Genomic DNA, 20,635 nt, shown 5'->3' with positions numbered 1-20,635 from the left:
GAGTGCCACATGAGCTGTAAAACTCCCTATTGTACTTCTAAACAACATCCATTAATACACAAAGCAAAACTCTGTGAGAGGTTAAGAAAACTGCTTTCTGACTCTTTTTGTGTAAAAAAAGTCAGGTGCTACTTCATTTGGTGATATGGCAGAATGGTGTTTCTCTTCTGTTCCAGAGAAATGCATCCGAGATCCCAATCCAGCATAAAGATTTTGCATTCATTACAACAAAACTGGGATTGATATATTTGGGCTCAAAACCTTCGGAGATTATGCTCACAACAGACAAGGGTGATGAAAACTCTTCCACCTGTGAGGCACTAAAGTTGAAAAGACCTTGTTCACTCCTCACAGGAATCCTGTGGCAAGAATGGGAACAGAGTACAGATATTCCAAGTTTCAATCTGGAATTTTGAGCAGGTCTTACTTCCTCCCTGAATACTCACTGTGTGTTAGTGCTTAAGAAATGCCTTTTTAAGGAGCAGACAAAGCAACTTGTTCAGGGGCTGCTGATTCTTAAAACCACAGACATTTCTTCCTGATTCTACAGACAGAATTTCATCAAAATGCAAACCTCAGAGGAGCAAGGACATTGTAAATGGTGCCATGAAAATATTCTCATTAAAGCTCAGGGCTTCATGCTACATAATCAGTTATGTACTCCTCTACAATAAGAAAATTTAGAAACATCTGAGCAGACTTGCTTATATCTTATATAGCAGAGTATGTGGAAAAAAGACATCTGTAAACCTTTTAACTGACTTTAAATATTAATTTGACTATAATTATTTCAAAGGATTGATAAAAAGTATATTTTTAGTTAGCAACAAATTAAAAGTTCAGGAAAGAAAACTCAGAGGCTATTTTATTGTCTTTACATCTCTCTTTAAAATCATACTAATTTTCCTTTCCAACATTATTTTATTGTATTAAAATATAACCATGCTAGAAAAATTTCTCATTATGTTAGCAAAAATGAATACAAGGTAGATAGTATACCAACACAATGACTGTAATCTGCTAATATAATAAGGCCTTCTATTATGTTTAAAGAATAATCCAGTTCTTGATCATTTTGACACAGTTTGAAAACACTGTTTCAAAAGGATAGAATGTGGCATATTTCTCTGCTTAAGAAAAAGTTTCTTATGTCCTCATTTACTGCTAAAAAAACAGATAATAATGCAAAAATTATGTTGGAGTAGATTTCATTTCTGCACTTGGAAATTGTGTCTATTTTGTGGAATAAGCATGTACAGGAGTATCTGTGATTAGGTAAACATGTTTTCAGATCTACATCCAAAGAACTGGTTCAGGCCTTCAGTGTGTTCTGTAGCTGGGCTGAAAATGTGAATGGCACTGTGAGAACCTGCCATGGGGACCTGCACATACACAGCCACCAGCTTTTCTGGGATCTGAACTCTGACCACTTCTCTGACTGGTATTCATAAGAGAGTTTTAAAAAGAACCCAAAATACATCTGGAAAATTATCAGAACTGGGACTCATGGTAGTATCTGTAAATATCCAATAAGAGGTAAAGGAAGAGATAAAAAGAAAATTGCCTAGAACCTGACAAATCATAGAGATCCCTGAAGATTCAAATTAAACCTGATGTTACATTTAGTTACAGTAGTCCTCCTTTCAAAAGTTCAAGTCATTTTTTAATAACAGCATCAGAAATAGCTAAGCTGTAATTACTGTGTTGTGCCAGTTTGATGTTCCACAGGAATCTCAAAGGCATGACTCGTTTCATTCATGAGAATCATTGTTTGGCAGGTCTCCAGGACAGGAATTCAAGTGAGAAAGGAAATTAGATCAGTTGACCAAAAGGAAATAAATCAGATTATTTGAATATTTGCTCAATGGGGAGCAGAAAATTGCCATCTGAAAAATTCAACACTGAATCAAGTGTTGGCCACAATAGCAGCAAATCTGATGTAGGGACATCAGGGTTGGTCACAAGGTTGTGCTGCCTTCTATTTTCTTCTGCAGATAAAAAGACTTTATAGATTATTTCAACACAAAAACCCAGCAGTAAGTTGCAAATTCTGATAAGTAGCCAACAATATCTTTTGTAGATTTGTTTCATCAAGCACTGACTTTGTGAATACAAATACTTCTGGACTGATGCAAGTCTGGCAGGAGCTCTTGCCACCTTTTTTCCTATGAAAGAACCTGTTAGAAGTCAGAATTTTTTTGCGGGAGGACTGGAGATTATTCTGAAAATGTGGCTTTTAAAATGACAAGTACATTTAATTTGTAATTATAAATTGCAATCTATGTGGATATTTGACCACAGTGTACCACCAGTTCCATTCTTACTACAAATTGGTTGTGGATACTAAATAAGGAGCACAATGTTTGGATAAAAATTGTTTAATGGAATTGAATTTGCCTTTTGAAAATGTATCCCTACCAACCATATAGATTTACAGGTCATAAAGATGTCACAAACCTTTTAATTTTTTCAATGTGTTCAAATTTGGTCACATTAAGAAAATGTCTTGCAGCCTAATGGTCTAACAACTCACTAGAACAAATGGCAGTGAATATCCAGTATCAATACAGTTATTAATTACCAGTTATCTGTGTACCAAATACAACCAATTATTCAATGTAAATAAAATAACTCTCTTAAAAATTGATTTCCCAGATGAGAGGAAAATCTAGTTAGCAAGCTGAGTGTGAAATTTACATGTAGTTCATGAAAAAGTGATTACTTACGGAATTAATTGATTTTAGAAATGAATCTAAGGATGTAAAATTACGGCATAAAAAGGAAAACAATCTGAAGATCTGATTTAAAAGGCATTTAGTTTTTCCTTCCATGCACAGCCAATCCCAGAAGCTGGGATCAACCACGAAATTCCTACTCAAAGCAATATTCCTGATTATCCATCTTCATAACACTGGCCCTTTTCTCATTCCTGACAATTGGGTCGTGTTGTGGTTTGGGGTCAGCAATTCCTTTCTCAAAAGTCTCATTATCATACTGAGATAGTTTTCAATCTGTCATACTGTCACTCAAAAGTTCATCTTCTCACAGATTATTTGAGACATGGGAAACCTCCTGTCCTTCAGACACATTTCAGTGTTAGTGATGTCAGCCTTGTCCCTTCATCTTTTCCTTGTGCCTCCCTTCCTGTTGTTCTTCTATGCAAGATGTTCTTGCTTAATCATTTTCAGGCTGCTCCTAAATACCTGTGTCACCTATGAAAGCTGAAAGGACAAGGAGTAACAGAATCTTCCAGATAAGCCCTTTGCTCTGCACACACTTTGCATTTTTGTGGTTTTCTCTTTACCACATTAATCTAAGGCACTGCTGGGAATTTGGGAAGGATTTTTCAATTCTTGGAGTATGAGCCTTGTCATTCTGTCCCAGCATAAACATTTTGGTGTGGCTTATCTACAAGGCTTACAAGTTGGAAGAGATGCCATATTCCTGTTGCTGTACAACTTGATTTCTGAAAGAAATTCAAGTCGGAGCAGCTGAGGGAGCTGGGGCTGTTTAATCTGGAGAAAAAGAGGTTCAAGGGGGAACCTCATCACTCTGCACAACTCCCCGACAGGAGTTTGGAGCCAGACCGGGGTCAGGCTCTGCTCCCAGAGAATATGAGATGAGAGGAAATGGCCATGTGTTGCATCAATTGAGATTTAAATTGGACATTAGGAGTAACTTTTTCACGGAAAGGGTGACTAAACATTGGAATGGGCTGCCCAGGCAGGTGGTGGAGTCACCGCCTCTGGAGGTGCTCAAGGAAGGACAGCATGCAGCACCCGGTCTGGCTGAAACGGTGATGCAAGTTGGATTCGGTGATCCCGGAAGCCTTTTCCAAATGAAATGATTCTGAGGCTCTGACTCAGAACCCAACACATATCATCCCTGCAGCCCCGCTCCCCTCACGGCCGCCATGGCCGCCCCGCCCCGGGACACGCGGCCCCGCCCCGCTGCCATGGCGACCAACGCGCCCGCTGATTGGCTGCGCCGCCCCGCCCAATCCGCGCGCGGGGTGTTCCGGCGGTGCCAAGATGGCGGCCAGGTAAACACGGCCGGGGGCGCCGGGCGCGGGGCCGTGCGGGGGCACTGAGGGGACTCTGAGGGGACACTGAGGGGACATTGCCAGCGCCGCCGGCCGTGCGGGGACTGGCGGCACAGCGGGGGCCGCCTGCCTTCCCTCAGGCCAGCACGGAGCCGCGTTTCTCTCCGCGTCGCTGCCTCCGGAGCCTCCCCGGCCCTGTCGCGGCCCGGCGGTGAAGGGAGGTGCGTGCCTGTCCCGGGAAGCTGCCCCTGTGGAGGCACGGGAGGCGTTTGCGGCAGTGTCACCCCTAGACTGAAAGCTGTAAGCAAACGCATAAGGGCACAGCTTTAAAGGACAAGGAGCGGGGTAAAAAAGAGCCAGTATTGTCAGCGTCTGCACTCAAGACGTTGTCTAAAGCATGTAATGATAGTTATGTAAGATAAGCAAAAATATTGATGACGTGTTTTGCTGTTTCTGTTTCTCTCTTCTGCAGGCTGTTTTTGTGTTGGGATGGGTGAGCTGGGATCTTTGCAGTGACTTGAAGCAGTCTGGACTTATTTAAACTGGGAGATGTGGAGTGGGCTGTTACCTCCAGGACTGAATGAGAGTGATGTTGATCTAAGTTCTGATGATGGAGACGAAACACCTGATTCCTGCTCAAAAGAAGATGCTGAGAGACTTCAGGGGACTGAACAGGAGAGTAATGCCAGCACTGAACTTATTGTACCAGTGACAGATGAAGGAAGTGAATCTCAAACCTGCCCTCCTGGAGTTTCTGTAAATATCTGGAATGTATGTATTGTTACAGGTCTCCAAATGAGCATACTCAAATGGCTGATTTTTAGATTAAAATAATTCAGGGTTGAATAGTTAATGTACAAATCTGAAATTAGATAAAATATAATCTGAGTATACAAACCTTAGATTATTTAAAGCAAGGTGAACAGGAATTTAGGAAGGAGGTTATTAGGTGGTAGCTTGGTGGTGATTGAAAGCACAGCAAGGAGTTGTCATAACTATACAGTTACATAAAACTTGTGTTTTCAGTGGTTTATGGGCTGTGAGCTGCTTGGTAGGTGCTTTCTGCATTGGTAAGGATGTGTTTCAGCCTCTGTGGGGGTGCTGCATGCCTGGGAAGGGGAGGTGTGCCCTGCTGCTTGCTGTAAGGGTTAATTGCAAGTATCCAGACTCAAGAGTTCCTTATAACCTCCTGATTTTGCAGTTGTGTGTAGAGACTGGAGAAAAAAAATCCTCTTAACAAAACAATATGTTTTAGGCTTTGGATTCAAAATAAGATTTGGCAACCTTTTTCATCTCTCAGTCATTGTAGGTAGCCTGCTGTGCAAGGACCATGCTGTCACTAATTTGTGGATTACAAACTACCAGCTAGGCAGTTAAAGTACATGGTATATCTCAGGAGTATACAACAAGCAAAAGTGTGTTCTGTGTCACATCCCATGAGAGAACTGTCAGATCTGAACAGTCCTGGGATGTAGAAAGGGCAGAAAGTCAGAGAGAGGTGATGAGAGATTAGCACCAATTCCAGTTTAACATCATCAGAATAACATGGTCCTGATTTATTGGGATGTAATAGATAACACAAGGCACAAGGATAATTAAGCATTTATCTGTGTACTTTCATAAAAGTGGAGGAAAATTAAAAATACTGACTTGCTGTTTCATAATCTTGTAGAAATTTGTGGAGCTTCAGAAGAAACACCGTGAAATGAAAATGCAAGTAAAAGAGGAAAACAGATGCCGAAAAAGAAAGCGCCACCGAAAAGGTGGTTTATTTTATAATTAACAGAATTTATTTTTTCAAATTGAATTAGTATCAATATTTGCTGTTTTGTGGGGCTGGTGGTTTTGGATTTTGAGGGTTTTTTATGTTTTGGTTTTTTTTTTGAATGAAGAATTGTTTTCTAGCTGTTATCTAGGATTGATTTTTTTTTTTCCTGCTTGTATACATCACTTGCAAGGTTGTAGTGAGGTTGTAGATTGCTACACAGAATGCAAGTAGTATATTTGTCCTCTTGCTGAGTTAATACTGATTTATAATGGTTAAGTGTATTTCAGTAGTTCTGTAAAACTTGAGTTTTGGACATTCTGGTTAAAACATCACAGATATTACAGGAGTTTCTTACAACTGAGTGGTTTAAGTCCACATGATCATTGGGTAAAATCCCAGTGTTGATCTTTCAAAAGAAACGTGACCAATTAGAACTCTGTTAAATTTATTGGATGCTGTGGGGTATCACTGTGTAATGTTGGATTTTTCTTTCTTTTTTTTTCCCCTTAGCAAAACAGAGAAAGACCGATGAAGTGGCTAAGAGGTATAACCAGGTCAATGGGATTACCTGAGGTCTGTTAGTAGCAGGCTAAACTTGTTATAAGCTTGACCACACTCATAGCCAAAGCCTAGCTTTGAGCATTGTGTAAAATATCTTTTAAATTTGTTCAGTGTCTCTGTTGGGCAGGCTGAATTTGTGCCAGTGATTGCTTGATGGAGTGTTACTGCTTGGTCTTAAAAATCAACACAAAAGTATTATTTAATGTAATTTTTAATAGATTTAATGTTCTTCCTACTTCCTTCATACAAGCCTGCTCCTTCCCTTCTTTTTCCTTGTTGGTAGTGTTAGGTTTATGGTTTGACTCAAAGACCTTTTTCAACCTAAATGAAATTTAGGACCTAGCAACCTATCAGTTTGCTTTCAAGATTGTGAAATTACACTTAAAATGGGGAAGGAATAATTAATTTCACCTCATTTAAAAACTGAATTGGTGAAAAGACCATGTCTGTCAAATAGAACATTTTGTTTTAGCTTTGAAAAGGATATTACAAGTTGTGGAAAGGGAAGTGGTTATAGTAATGACTTTGTTTGTTTGTTTGTTTGTTTTTAGTAGTCAGCAGTTGGAAAATGAAGACAAATGGAAAGAACTTACACAATACTTTGGAATCAATGATAGATTTGAATCACCTGTGTACAGCAGGGCTCCACAAAAGGTGACTTATTACAAAGTGTCAGCTTGTATTTGGCAATAAAAGAACTTAATTGAGATAGGAATAAAACTGAGGCTGTTTGAGAGTACAGTCACTCTGAGGAAGGACGATTTTGTGAACTTGTTAAATAAATATCCTTCAATGGTTAATGTGCTTTCTTTTAAAATAGTATCCAGGCTTGTTTCCTGTCTGGTTTTCTTTTCTCCTGTTGTGAGAGACAGAACACTTCATATGCATTGTTTGACTTTGCCTTTTGTTTTGCTTCATCGTGTTTTAACTTAAAAATGTGTCACATAAATCTTTCAGTTGACACCAGTGACTACAGGAATTAAAGGGGCAAACCTAGCATACATTTTGACTGGATTCATAATACATTCTGTTCATAAATATTGCTGTGTAACTAGTCATATCTGAAATAGTTGGCACACGTGATGGATAAGAATCTCACTATATTGTGAGTTTTTGTAGCACTGTTGGCTCTACAATATTTCTTATAAAGTTCTGTGTAAGTTCTATTACATGAAATGTTCAGTTAGCTTCCTTTATGATACATTTTGTATTTTTAGTTTTCTTTACGTAAGTTTCTACATGCAGGTCCTGAAGATTTGTTTGCTTCTTACTTTTGGTGGCTGTTTAGTTGTCTTTAAAGTGCTCAGGACAGATCTGGAATGAGGCCCAAAGTGTTCAAATGCAGATGATTTCATTGTAATTTCAGGGATATTATCACTAGAGGAAGATACATCTCGTTATTTTCAGAAAAGGCACCTTAACAGAATTTGCCATCACTGCAACTTTCAATTGTGCATTTTTTATTTTTTACCACCTGAAATAATTCAAGTGCAGTGTTTGCCGATCCCTGTTTCTCAAGAATTCCATTAGCTTTTTCACTTTTATTTATTAAAAAAGTGTATGTTATGGAACTGTCAAATGTGTTTTCTTTAGCCTCACTAGTACTTAAAACCAGTGAGGCTGTAAATTGTCTTTTGTTATGAAAGTGAAGTTTTTTTGTGAAATTCTGGAGTCGGTGCTACCATTCTGTATTCCATCAAAAGTTTACAATTACAATTTCCAGGAAATAGTTACTTTTTATTGTTGTGTTATCTGTGAGTGTTGTCATTAAACAACTTATGCTTACCTCTGAAAATAAGAAAACAATCTTTAATCCAGAAACTTTTTCATTGTTTTCCATAGGGCTGCTAGAATTTTTAATTTATTAGCACAGTGGAGTGGCTTTGTGCCAGAACTCTGTTTTTTGGGTAAAGATAAGATCTTAGAACTGAACGATACAGTGGTAATTGCCATTCTTCATGTTACCTGACACATATATTTCACATTTTGTTTAGAAAGCTCCAGGGATGGAAGAGATAAGCCAGATCAGATGAAATTTTATTGTGACAGGCATAAACTAGCCCGTGTAATTTTTTTAACCTATAGTATTATCCTGCACATAAGGTGGAACTAATGCAATGATTTGTGCTCAGGCGGCCTCTCAGTGAATTCTTAATTGTACTGTCCATTACAATACACAGACAGAGTGATTTGTGGTGCACAGAAATTAAAATTAAATTCTTAAAGAATTTTATGAAAGAAATATTTTTAGAAAGGAGGTACTCCCTTTAAATATGTTCTTTTTTTCTAAAGGCATTTACCTTTTTTTTTTTTTTTTTCCCTAGTCTGGCCTTGAACTGAGCATAGAGAAGTGTGTGGCTGAAGGTGACATTGCCAAGGCTGAGGAGCTGAGTGACAGATTAGCCATTCGTGAGGTAAGTGGGCTGTTAACAAAAACTGGGTTTAGTTTTGCACATCTGGACTAAAAGTGTCATGAGTAAAACACTCACTGAAGATTGTTTGCAGCATCTTCCCCATTTCCTGAGCAGACTGCTGTCAGTGACTGAAGGACTTTGCTGCTGATCTAGCTATGCTTGGACAGCTGTGGCTGTGTTTAAGAATTGAAAATACAGCCATGAACTGTCCCAGGTAACCTTGCTTTAGAGCCTTGCTGCTCACTCCACAACTCAGAGGAGTTGGTATCTGGCCATCTCTGTTGAGCTTTTGATTTTTCTCTATGTTGCAAGCCAAGAGGATAGGAGTAGGATGTTCCCTTCCTCTCAGTTTCCTGTGCCTCATAAAATTTTTTGCATTACCTCACCCACAAGTTTGGGAAGCCTGAAGACAGGTAGAGATTTAGCAAGCCTAGAGCAAATAAGGACATATGAACCCCAAGTTGTGTGCCAGTAATTGTTTTCCTGTGTATTCATATGGTCAGGAGTTGATGGCTGGAAGAATTCTGAAGAAAAATGGGAGTAGATGATTGTCTCTCTGTACTACTGCTGTAGCCTTAGAATTGTGCTGGATATTTTTTCTTCTTGTCATAATTGTTCAGTGTATAAATACATACATAAAAACAAGTCCTGAGTAACACAAGTTTTTCAAGATGTTGTTTTATTAGTTGGTGTAGCTGGGTAATTTCATGAATGCTGTGGTCTCTTTGCCACAAAAATGGATGCTTTTAAATCTGTGTGTACTGCTTAATGAGTACTTAAAGCTGGTGAGGAATCTATCAGATAGCTATGGTAACTTAATTTAAGAAATTGTTCAATTTGTGCACATAGGGTAGGTGGTAGCAGCTGAAGTAAAAATAGATTAAGTCCACACAGGCTATTTTGCCCACTGCAAGTTGTGCATGAGGAGAAAATGCAGAGGAAAAAATTTGGATTAAAAGATAGTTGAATAGTTTTGAAGCCAGGTAAGAAGAAAAAAAGAACTACTATTTCAGTGAGTGGAGAAGCAATCTTTTTAGAGTCATCTGAGTAATATGATTTAAACTATACATCTTCTAGATTTATACTAAAAATTAATAATATAATTTTTGCTTTCATTCCTTTATCTTGCATATTCTTCCACCTTCACAGAGGTAATGGGAATTTTCTGTCCACTGTATATGCTTGCAAAATTCAAAGGTATTAGAAAGGGATTAGGAAAGCAAAGACAAATTTTAGCTGCTTCTCATACAAATATTTTAAATGTTTCTTAAATACAGTGTTTTAGACTAAGCTTTAATGTAAAATTGCAGATTTAAATCTGTTTAATGCAATGTATTACAATATTGTGATGGCTTTAAAAACAGATGGTTTTTGAAGTGGGAAGTACAGTTCTTAAGGTTCTCTGAGGTCAGGTAAAAGTAACTGTTCCTCAGTGAGTGTTCTTACAAAATCATTAAACTCCTCCATTTAGTCACTCAGGGCAGTTTCTAATGACTAGACTCTTATCTGCCTTGTCACCAGGGATCACAAAATTTCAGTCTGCAAAGATAACAGCTATTGACAGTGGTAGGAATGTGTCCTGATGTTCCCTTTGAGTCTGACCAGCTTCTGACTGTTTTATTACCTTTCATGTGTACAACATGAAAAACCCTTGCTGTTCTCCTTCACAAATGTCATTATCCCATCTCCTCTAAAGTGGTTGGAGTATTATAATCAATAAAACATACTGAGGTTCTAGTGCAAATTGTTTGACTATAAAACAAATTAATGTAAGAAGTTTTAAGGTTTTGTAATATTTATGATAAACTGTTATCTGATTTTGGTGGCCATGGGATTATACAACATCCAGCATATCCCAGGTGCTACAGCAGTGTATTATTATTTGTGGAACATTAGCTCCAAATTGTTGACTTTCAAATATTAGCATGTTGTAATTCTGAAAACAAAATGCTTGAAACATTATTAGTATTCACAGCCTTGACTTGGTTTTGGTTAAGTGGGTTTATCTGAACAAATAGTATGTTGAAAGAAGGAAAACTCAAATGACTGGCTTGATCTCTCATGAGGAATTCTGTCGAGGCAGAATCCATGTGAATTCACTGGGGGTCTCTGCTCTTGTAAAGATGTGCTCCATTGCTCTTTGCAAGGTTCATTTTTCTTTGTGATTTTCAGAAGCTTATTTTTTTTTTAATGGGTCTTTTAAAATACTTTTTTCTAAGGAAATTGTTCTAACGGTGACTGTTTCAGTGAAGAGCTATAAAAAGAGGATTTGATTATGGAAGAGGTTGATTGAACAATCATTGTTTTTTATACAAGTACAGCTAATAAAATATTGCTTTCATGTTGTATAGTATTGATTCAATTGCTACTCTTCTTTTCTTAAAATTTTACGGAAACGTCCATTTTAAAATACAATGCCTCTAAGTCAGTAAATTTTTAAATTATGTGGCTATTTGTACTCTGACTTCCAAATGCAACACAGCTCTGTGAGCAAGTCAGGCATGGAACTGTTCTGTGGCTGTACACCACTTCTGAAGTCTGGAGTAATAAATGGATGAATTATTGTTCTTTTATCTCAACTTCATCTCTTTATGTATAGTTTTCATTTTTCTTAAGCGGTGTTACAGGGCTGGGGACAGAGAGTGCGTGAGAAGCAGCTGTGTGGTGTTTGGGGTGCAGCCCCCCTTGCAGCCATGTGAGAAATGTTCAGTGGGTAGGTGTTCTTTTTGAAATCAGGTGTATGGGGTTTTAATCGGCACCATTTTCTTTTGCAAGAAGCAGTGACTGGAACCTGCTGATAAAGCTTTTGCTTTGAGGCACAGATCCCAGAGTTCTTAAAGCCGTTTCCTGCCTTAATAAGTGAAACTAATTTTTGATGTATAACATTTATAAGCCTGTGAAACTGATAGGGCAGCTTCAGTATTTAGAAAAATGAAGCCAAAAATAAACAGATGATGGGTATAGACAGTAAAAACATGTCCTAAAAAGCAAAGGAATGTCAAAATGATGCTGTCAATACCCTGTCGTTGTGACACTGTGAGAAAAGGTTTTTTTAAATCAGATTCATTTAAAATCAATGATGACTTAGGCAATATGCATAATCTAGCAGCTGTCAGTGCATCATGGAATTTTACATTCTGAAAACCTAAATGGTACTGCTTTAAGGGTCTTCAGGTTTCCAAGTGGTACTTGTTGCAGGTTTTTTAAGGAGAGTGCTACAGCTCTGCATTAAATGAGGCTTTGGGCAATATATTATTTGTTGTTTTCTTTGCTTTGACAAATACACACAAATGCTGATTTTAAAACAAAGCTTCTCAATCCAGTAGCATTCAGGGTTTTGGAGTGAGAATTAGAACTTGGATACTTCCTGCATGAGGCTGTATTTACTGGTGACTGCATGGATGGATTCATATGTAGCTTTTGAGACTGGCTGGTGTGTTCTCCCCTTTTTGTTGGCATTTCTGTTATAAAGATGATCTGTATGTATAAATCACTGCTGAATATTTTGTCTAATATCTGGGCAAACCTCACTGCCAAGTATTACCTCTTGTCTCCTGTAGTCAGTCATCAGGTAGCAGATCTCTAGCTGTGACATCCTTGGCCATCCCCACAGCATGTTCCCTTGTTGGGTGTTCTGCTTCCCTGAGAGGTGTGGTGGTCCTGAAGTTCTTGATTTCATTATTTTATACACAAGTGAAGTTTTTCCTGAAAAAAATATGTGGGTATCTCTGTAGAGAATAAATTAGGCCTTCAGTAACTGCACCTTCAGCTTCTGGCTGGAGCACCTCAGTGCTGTGATGCAATTACAGTGCCCAAGATCAACACTGCTTTGATAAATGTGTTGGGCAACAACATAATGCAGGTGGACCATGCTCCTTAATTCACTGTAGATCTTCAAGCACAGTCTGCTGAATTATTTATTTAATACCTGACCTACAGTACTGTTAGTATTAAATAACTGAGCAGTTCATTACAGTGTAGCTGGTACAATATGCACAGTTAGTGTTTATTACTGGAATCCAGTTGCTGTCTTTGTTATCACATTCCAGGGCTTCCAGCATTGGCAGAGTCCTTCACTTTTTATAGGTGTGCTTTTCAGATGTAGACTGGCATACCTAAAGCTATTGTTTGAGCATTACATTTAAGGATGACTTACTTAACTTCAGAGATGCCAACAGAAATGTTAATGTAGGAGCTACCAAAAAAAAAATCTGAGCCTTTTAGAATGAAGGTTATTAAGAGAATAAAGTTTATGTGAACACTTATCTGGGCTGAGATGACATGATTTTTTGGTGATGCCTTAGGGTAGGATAGCTGAGATCTAATAGTAGAAGGTACTTGGGATGTGGAGCTGGGAACAGACACTTGGAATTATGTCAACTTTTTAATGCTTTCTGAAAATCTTTCTGGGATTCTGTCTTAGGATGTAATTAAATTGTTCCTACTGTGTTAGTGGAAATCCACCTAGATTTTTTTAAAGAATAAATGTTGATAAATTACAGCACTGTGACTGTGCATAGCTGGATGTGTTTATCCCTTTGAGTAAGGATGGTATGTGCAGATATCTGGTAATTTCACTCTGCTATAAATCAGTTTCAATTTGGAGAGACACTTGTAAAAATTATTTTCATAGGTAAACCAAAAGATCTTAAAAAGTTCCCCACCACCACTCCTTCAATATACTTTCAAGCTTTTTTCCCCCCTAGAGAAAGAGGTTTTTTTTCACAGTGCTTTTGTGCTCAAATCATGGTTTGGTGTCTCAAAATGCAGAATACAGATTTCTTATGGCTCTAATATTGTGACAACTAACCTGACTAAAGCCCAGACTTTGCACTTGGTGTTTTTTGTGTGAGCTGCCTGGTAGATAGGTGCCGCATTGTCTATGAACACATTAGCCTGAGGACTGTAACTTGAACACGATTAAATGATCTGGACCATATTAGACTTACCTGTCAAAAGTAACTTTTTGTAACTAATCTTGTGATTTAATGTGCTAAATTGCTGTAGCACTTGTCAGTCTGTAAATAGCACAGACTCTTTGACAGCAGTTCCTAAGCACTTGGCTTAGTGGCTTCTGGCATTTTGGACTTAAAAAAAAAGACTTAAAAAGCAGAAATTTATAGGGACACTGGTATTTAATCAAACTTAAATGAAAGATCTACATTGTAATTGATGAAATTAATTGGCTATTCACTGGAATATCATTCTCATGTTATAGCAAGATCAGCCCTGCTGTTGTCCTTAAAATTTGATGCATCAGTTTTGACCATTTTCTCATGATCAATTAGAATCTCCTGTCTGCAAGTAATCTCTAGTCATATAAATTAGAAAGGGAAGCACACAAGGCAGTTTGTTGGTTATAACTGCTGAGAGCCTTTCTGGAAACTGGTTTCCATGTGAGAATCTGAGTAGGAAATGATTGATTGTGATGACACTACTGTCAGGGATGGACAGGAGTCAGTACTTGATGCTATTCTGTTGGTAAAATAAAATTTCTAAGTTCTGTGCAATGTTCCCAATTTCTCACAGTGTTTTCAGGTACCTGAGGTGATGCAATTTTATATGGTGTGTGACCAAGCACGAATTAACTTGGAGCTTTTTTTGTGGAAGAGCTGCCCCCTCCCCAAAAAAAAAGAAAAAAAAGAGGGGTTTTTTTAATCTGTGAAAGATTTCATTTCTTACCTTAGTAAAGGTGCTCCCAAATACTCCTCTTCATTGAGGTGGTTTTCTTTTAACCTTTGGAACATGGCAGGGTTATCACCTAGAATTACATTCTTATGCTCCCTTAATTATGTATATCTTTTCCTTAACAAACCTTAAAAAAAGATTTCAGATGTTACAAGTCTAATTAAAGAGACAGACAAAGCACAGTTTATACTGTAGATTTTTTCTGCAGTTCAATTAATCAGCATGTTTTCTCTTTTAATTAAAACCATTTTAGTAAATTAAAGCCCACAGCAAAACACATATATAATTTGTTTGTAATTAGCTCTTAATTGGTGGTAGTTGAAGCTTAGCACCCTTGGTTTCTTTCTTCATGATTGCCATTTTATTAGCAGCCAGTCATTAATTAATCTTTTTTTCTAATTAGCTTATAAAACTGTTGATGGCACATTATTGTAAATGTGATTTTAAGTTCAAAGCTTGTTAATAAGCTTTCTTACTTAGAAGAACAGAGATAAAGAAATTGCTGAAAACAGTACTACAGTTCTTTTTTTAAAACTGCCTTTGTTATAAGGGGGCTCTGTAAAGCATCTAACAGCTTATAGTTAATTTTTTAATGCTGTGTTTTCTCGTGAATGGAGGAAGTTACTTGCATTTAAATGTTTAAGTCTAGCAAAGAGCTTAATATTAGAACAGTTTTCTGTCCTTGCTCCATTACTGTGTCATCCAAATATAATTTGATGTTGTAATGCACAGCATAAAAATACAACAAAGGTATTACAAAGTATTTTACAGGGTAAGTTGAACACATCATTGAAAGGGGACAATTTTCACTGCAAAATCCACTCTGTATTCTTGTTTGCTTTATATATTTTATATACGTCAGCAATGGATAACATTCCATAACATAAAAGGAGAAAATCATTGCTAGAGGCAAGCCTGAAATAACTAGATTCGTATTTGATGAGAAACTGTAACACTATATTAAAAGGCTGTTTGGCTTCTCTGCTATGATCATAGGATATTTCAGGACCTGTTTGAATATAGATGTTTTGTTGGAGCTTTTGTAGGTTTAATATTTTATATTTCATACCTCAGTATTTCTAGAGCAGTTGTTGAATCCGTTGTGTCAGTACTTGTATCATTCAGCATTTACATTTTACAGTCCTATCTTAAAGACAAGTCCTTGCTTTGTGATATTTAATGTTAAATGTCCTGATTTGCAAGGAAGTTTTCTGGAAGTTACAGTACATTCTGTTGCAACTTAATAAAAATGTTTACTCTTCTGCCTGAACTTTACATTCTATTTCAACTTCAGCCATTTCTTTGCTTGTTTTAAAAGTGTTTTATGATGCTGTGCAAGAAACACTAGAAAGGGATAGCTGACAAGGAAAAAATTAAAAATTGGATAAAAAGTAAATGAATAATGTCATATTACTAAAAAGATGAGAGGCTAATTTGTGCCGACTTTTTGCTAATTTTGTTCAAGCCTCAAAATGAGGAGCTGTCACCCGTTCTGTGTAGCACTGATGACAGTGCCAATGATCCATGAAATAAGCTGCCGCTGGCTTTGTTCTGATAAGAATGAACAAATCTGCACAATGTACGGCTCCCAGAATCTCATTTTCATACTTGCATGCAGGCTAAAAGAAATAAGCTGTTTGCAGGCTTGATTAATCAGACATTTGAGGGTTTTTTGTCTCTTTGATCTCTTTCGTCTCCTAGGTAACTTGCTTGACATTAATGTTGAGCTTGAGTAAAGACAATCAGGAATTGTAGACCAAACTGATATAAAAATTAAAGACCTTAACACTTTAAGTACTCCAGTAATGGTTCCGCTTTACTTCAGAAAACATCTGTTTTCATTTAATTAAAGAACAAAAGAGAATGGCATAAATATTTTTCGGAGAGACCTGTTATTCCATAAAAAGTTAAAGTATGATAATTGGTATTTTTAAATAAATGCCTTGAAAGTGTTCAAAAAGAAGCAAAGCTTTGGATACTTGTAACAAGGTAACAATATCAGATGAGTAAGAAATTTTCATTTATGCTACATTAAACATCTAGAGTAAGATATTTGACATGATTATTGGTCAGCTTCAAAATGCAAAGGGCTTTGCCCTCTCAAAACCAAGTTGTTTTTCAAGTTTGTCTCAAAATACACATATATATAGTGTTACAAGGATGAACCATTTTATCAGCTTTACTACCCAGTATGATTTACACACTTTAAACCTGTAAAATTGAAAGGAATTTAAAAAAAAAATGTCGCAGTGCGTTTGCTTGAGGTTATGCAGACGCTTTTACAAATCTTCCAAGTGGCTGTAAAGATGAATGCCTCAAGGGTCTAGCCAGGGCCCTGCTTTTCCAACCAGCTAAAGCCCTTATCTTAAATCCAAGCAAAGTACCATTAATCTTTTTGAAAGACCTTTTATGGCTTTTAATATATCCCAAATTAGAACATTTTACACCCTTGGTTCCTGAAATATGGTGATAAAAAGCCTTTAGAGCTTAATTTTCCTTACTGCGTGCTCTGACCAATTTGCAGTTCTTTGTGATAATGTTTAGACACCTTAATTAAAATGCAGCAAAATATTGGATGTTCTATATGGAAAATGCTGATACTTTGACTACACAAGAAATTGTTGTATATATTTTTATTCATGCTTTCTTACTTCTTTTAAGATTGTATTTTATTGAGTTATCTGATGACCTGAAATGTTAGTGTGGGTTTTTTGTTTTTTTTTTTTTTTTAAATGTAAAATCCATTGACCAAGCTTTTATGGATTTCTTCTTGGGGGAGCAGGGGGAGCAGGGAGTGAAGATGTGTGTCTGGGTTTGGGTGGGAGCAGAAGACATTTTAATCTGACTAAAATGTTTGTGTGTGTTTATGTGCCACATTCATTTTCATGTCTTGAAAATTTGACTCTATGTACCCTAGAAATTACAACAATGCTGCAAAATTTTTCTGCCTTTACTTCCACATGCACTGCAGAGGATCTTAACCCATTTTTTTCAAAGATGGAAAAACTCGTTCTGTCTTCCAAAAAATGCAGATAAAAAGATTTTTCTGCAGCACTTTAGAGCTCACTTGTGTATATTTGTGTGTATAAGTGCTCAATAGGCCACTAGAATATATTTGAAGGAGATTCTGTTATTCATCACACAATAAAAGTTAATTTTCAAGTGTGTTAGGAGGTAAAATACCTCTAATAAAGGCATGGTTCTTCTGACTGACTTCAGCCATCAGATTGCTCTATTGTTTAAGCTAATAATTACTCCTGTTTCAATTTAAAAGTAAACATTTTTTGAATATTTTGGGTGAGTTTTCTTAAGCATTTTTATATTGCAGTCATATTAAGGTTAATAGCTGCCCTTAAATATTAAGTGACAGTGCAAATAAAAGAATGTTATGTTTTAGTCTTTGACCTGAAATTTAGCAGTTCAGATGTTGGCATTGAATTACTGTTAATAAAAAACGTTAATGCTCAGGGGGAAAGTATGTAGATAATATAAAAGTTTTGAAGTAGCTGGTCACAGTATTTTGTGCATGAAGATGATTCCAAAGGTGCATATTTATCACCTTACAACACCTGCAAACAGTGGATAAGAAACTTGTCCAGCATTCTTTTTCCTTTTTAAATATTATGTTTATGAGAGTATCTGTTTTCCTTTTAAACTGTTATGCTCAGCTCCTAACTGCTTGTGTTGCCAGCATTTAGAGCCTCAAACAAAGCACAAGCTGATGTTGAGCTTGCTGCCTTCCCTTAAAGGCTGCTGCAGAAAGGCTTCTTGCTTCATTCTTGAACCTTGAGAGGACCATAAGGTAGAGGAGTTTGTAGTGATGCTGGTTTGGGTTTTTTGTTTCCTTTGTTAACAAAATGATCCCCTACCTATTGTGTGTTTGATGGGATAGTTGTGGAAAATGTGTCAGTGCATCTACACTTGCAGATGTGTTCTTGACTTCTCTCATTTTACCTGGATAAAGCATTTCTCAGAGTAAATATTTGTCTGCATAGAGGCTGCAGATTATTCAATATATTATCATTAATAGTGGAACTTCAGCTGAAGAGTATTCTTCTCCTTGGGTCTCCCATTCTTTGATGCTCCCATGACATTTTGGGGGAAATTTAGAATATCCAGTCAGAAACTGTGCCAATTGCAGTAGGTTTGGGTGTAGGTTGAAAGAAAACATGTTTATCCACATCAGTTTGTAGCAGTCTGGGGTAAATAAATTGCAGGCTTGTGTTGGAGAATAGCAGTAACTTCTGAGAATGAATTCCTTCATAACTCATTATGTCAAGTCAAGGCAGCAACCACAAAATGTAACTACAAGTTACAAAAGCTGATTAAGGGAAATAAACTGGTCATAGTTCACTGGATCATCTTCCATCTGTTTTACTTCACTCTTCCCCATCTTTCCCTCCTGTGCCTGACATTCACTAAAGTGAACTTAATTCTCACAGTTTGCATAGGTTTATAGAGGTGGTATTCACCTATATGGAAAACTGGCATATTATACCCTTGCAATCTAAAACCTTGTAAAGTGGAGATAGACACAAGGACACTGCATCATTTATTTTTGGACAGACTGATTAAAACATATAGTGGTTCTACTGAAAAATGTGTGGTGGTAGCAGCTCTTCCTGTGTACAAGTGTCTTTTGGGGTGTTTTTGACACTGGTAAGACTTGGTTCTATTGTGCTGGCGTAGCTGAGGTCACAGACTGGTCCCAATAATGGAGACTGTGTATTTGGATATGTCTGTCTATGTAAAACAAATGAACAAAAGGATCCAGTGGGCTGTTGCCCTTTGCTTTTGTTTTTGCAAATGAAGGATTTGGTGAAAAGGGTTGCTTGCCCCAGGATCCTACACCTTTGTATTTCCCTCGAGAGACATTCTTGCTTGTCCGGTCTAATAGTGCATCATCAGCCTAATATTTGAAAGATATTTTAGTATCTATTGACTTTTGAGAAACAATATCAGACCAAGTAATTTGTGAGGCTTAAATTTCATGTGAGCCATTTGCATCTAATCAGTTTTCCTTTGTTCCTTTTCATGTCTTAGCTTGGTGTGAAAATTGCCAAAGCTGCCGCTTGCCGCAACTTTGTAAAAGCCAAGCAAGAAGCAGAGGCTGCCCAAGAAGCTCAAAAGAAAAAGAAGCTTGCTTGGGGGTAAGTCATTTGAGTATGGAATTAAACATTTGTGGTTTCATTGGCACTAAGTGTGTACAATGCAATCTCAGTTTAATGTTTTCTTAGTTGAAATAGGCTTGTGCTAATCTTATTTGTTTAGTTTAACCTTGTTGGGTTTTTGGTGGGCTTTTTTAGGAGTGTATCAGACTTAAGTACAGAGGCTTTATCAGAAATAAAGTGGTGGTTGTATGGCTATATTTGTCTTCATGTCTTTATTAAAGTATTAAAACCAAGTTTTTTATTTTTTTTGTTGTTGTTAAGAATAATGTGGTGAAATACTTGAAACACATACACTCATCATTCCTAATGTGGGTTTTGTGCTCTGTTTCAGATTTGAAGCCAAGAAAAGATGGGAAACAAAAAGCAACATGGGATACATGTAATCCATCCTATTTTCCTCAGGAGTCAAATACCTGTTCTTACTTGAAGAATTTTTGTGGGCAACGTATTAAATCTAAACATAACCCCCCCCACCCCCCAAACAAAACACATCAAATGCCTTGTATTTATCTTAATGCTTTTAAGCTGCACTGTCTTGTTTTGGCACTCTGTTGTAAATAATACAGACAAAAGTATCTAAACCCCAATACCATGTAAAATTTTCCTCCTAGATATTAAACTAAAGATAATGCATTTCAGGATGAGTTTGGAGTCTGGTAGAGAACTCTGAAGTTGAAATAAAATCCTTGGTTCAAATGCATTTTGTGTTGTACTGCAGTTATAATGTGTGGGTATAAGGAGAGGGATATGTTTGCTTCTGGGGCTACACAGATTGAATGCAGTAAGTACTTGTTTTCTGCTTGAAAGTTGAGGAAAGACACTAAATAAGGAAGAGCAAACCCAACCTACCTTTTTTAAACCAAGGGTATTTATAGCCTTAGTAAATATAAACACAAAAAAAAAAATGCCTGAAAAAAGTCCATCCTCCCTCTCCTGGAAGGATCTGGTACTATTGGTCATATCCTGGTGCCACATTCTTCATAACATTTCA

General features: G+C 37.1%; 1 protein-coding gene across 4 annotated transcripts; it reads left to right on the top strand.

The window, feature by feature from the left end:
- The first annotated feature begins 3,989 nt into the window (after positions 1 to 3,989).
- FAM204A (family with sequence similarity 204 member A) lies at positions 3,990 to 20,119 on the top strand. 4 transcript variants are annotated; one of them, XM_056494365.1, is made up of 8 exons: positions 3,990 to 4,042; positions 4,515 to 4,813; positions 5,715 to 5,805; positions 6,321 to 6,354; positions 6,923 to 7,025; positions 8,696 to 8,785; positions 19,517 to 19,623; positions 19,976 to 20,119. In XM_056494365.1, exons 2-8 carry the CDS (start codon positions 4,592 to 4,594, stop codon positions 20,025 to 20,027), a joined length of 699 nt encoding a protein of 232 aa, XP_056350340.1. In that variant the 5' UTR covers positions 3,990 to 4,042; positions 4,515 to 4,591; the 3' UTR covers positions 20,028 to 20,119. The 4 variants fall into 4 exon arrangements, with proteins under 4 accessions (XP_056350340.1, XP_056350342.1, XP_056350341.1 ...); XM_056494367.1 differs by having other exon boundaries at positions 3,995 to 4,042; positions 6,926 to 7,025; XM_056494366.1 differs by having other exon boundaries at positions 4,023 to 4,342.
- The last annotated feature ends 516 nt before the right edge of the window (positions 20,120 to 20,635 follow it).

The sequence above is a fragment of the Oenanthe melanoleuca genome, chromosome 6 (assembly GCF_029582105.1).
Source record: "Oenanthe melanoleuca isolate GR-GAL-2019-014 chromosome 6, OMel1.0, whole genome shotgun sequence".
Classification (NCBI taxonomy): Eukaryota; Metazoa; Chordata; class Aves; order Passeriformes; family Muscicapidae; genus Oenanthe; species Oenanthe melanoleuca.
The sequence above is the reverse complement of the archived record's forward strand: the minus strand, read 5'-3'. Positions and strand labels throughout refer to the sequence as shown.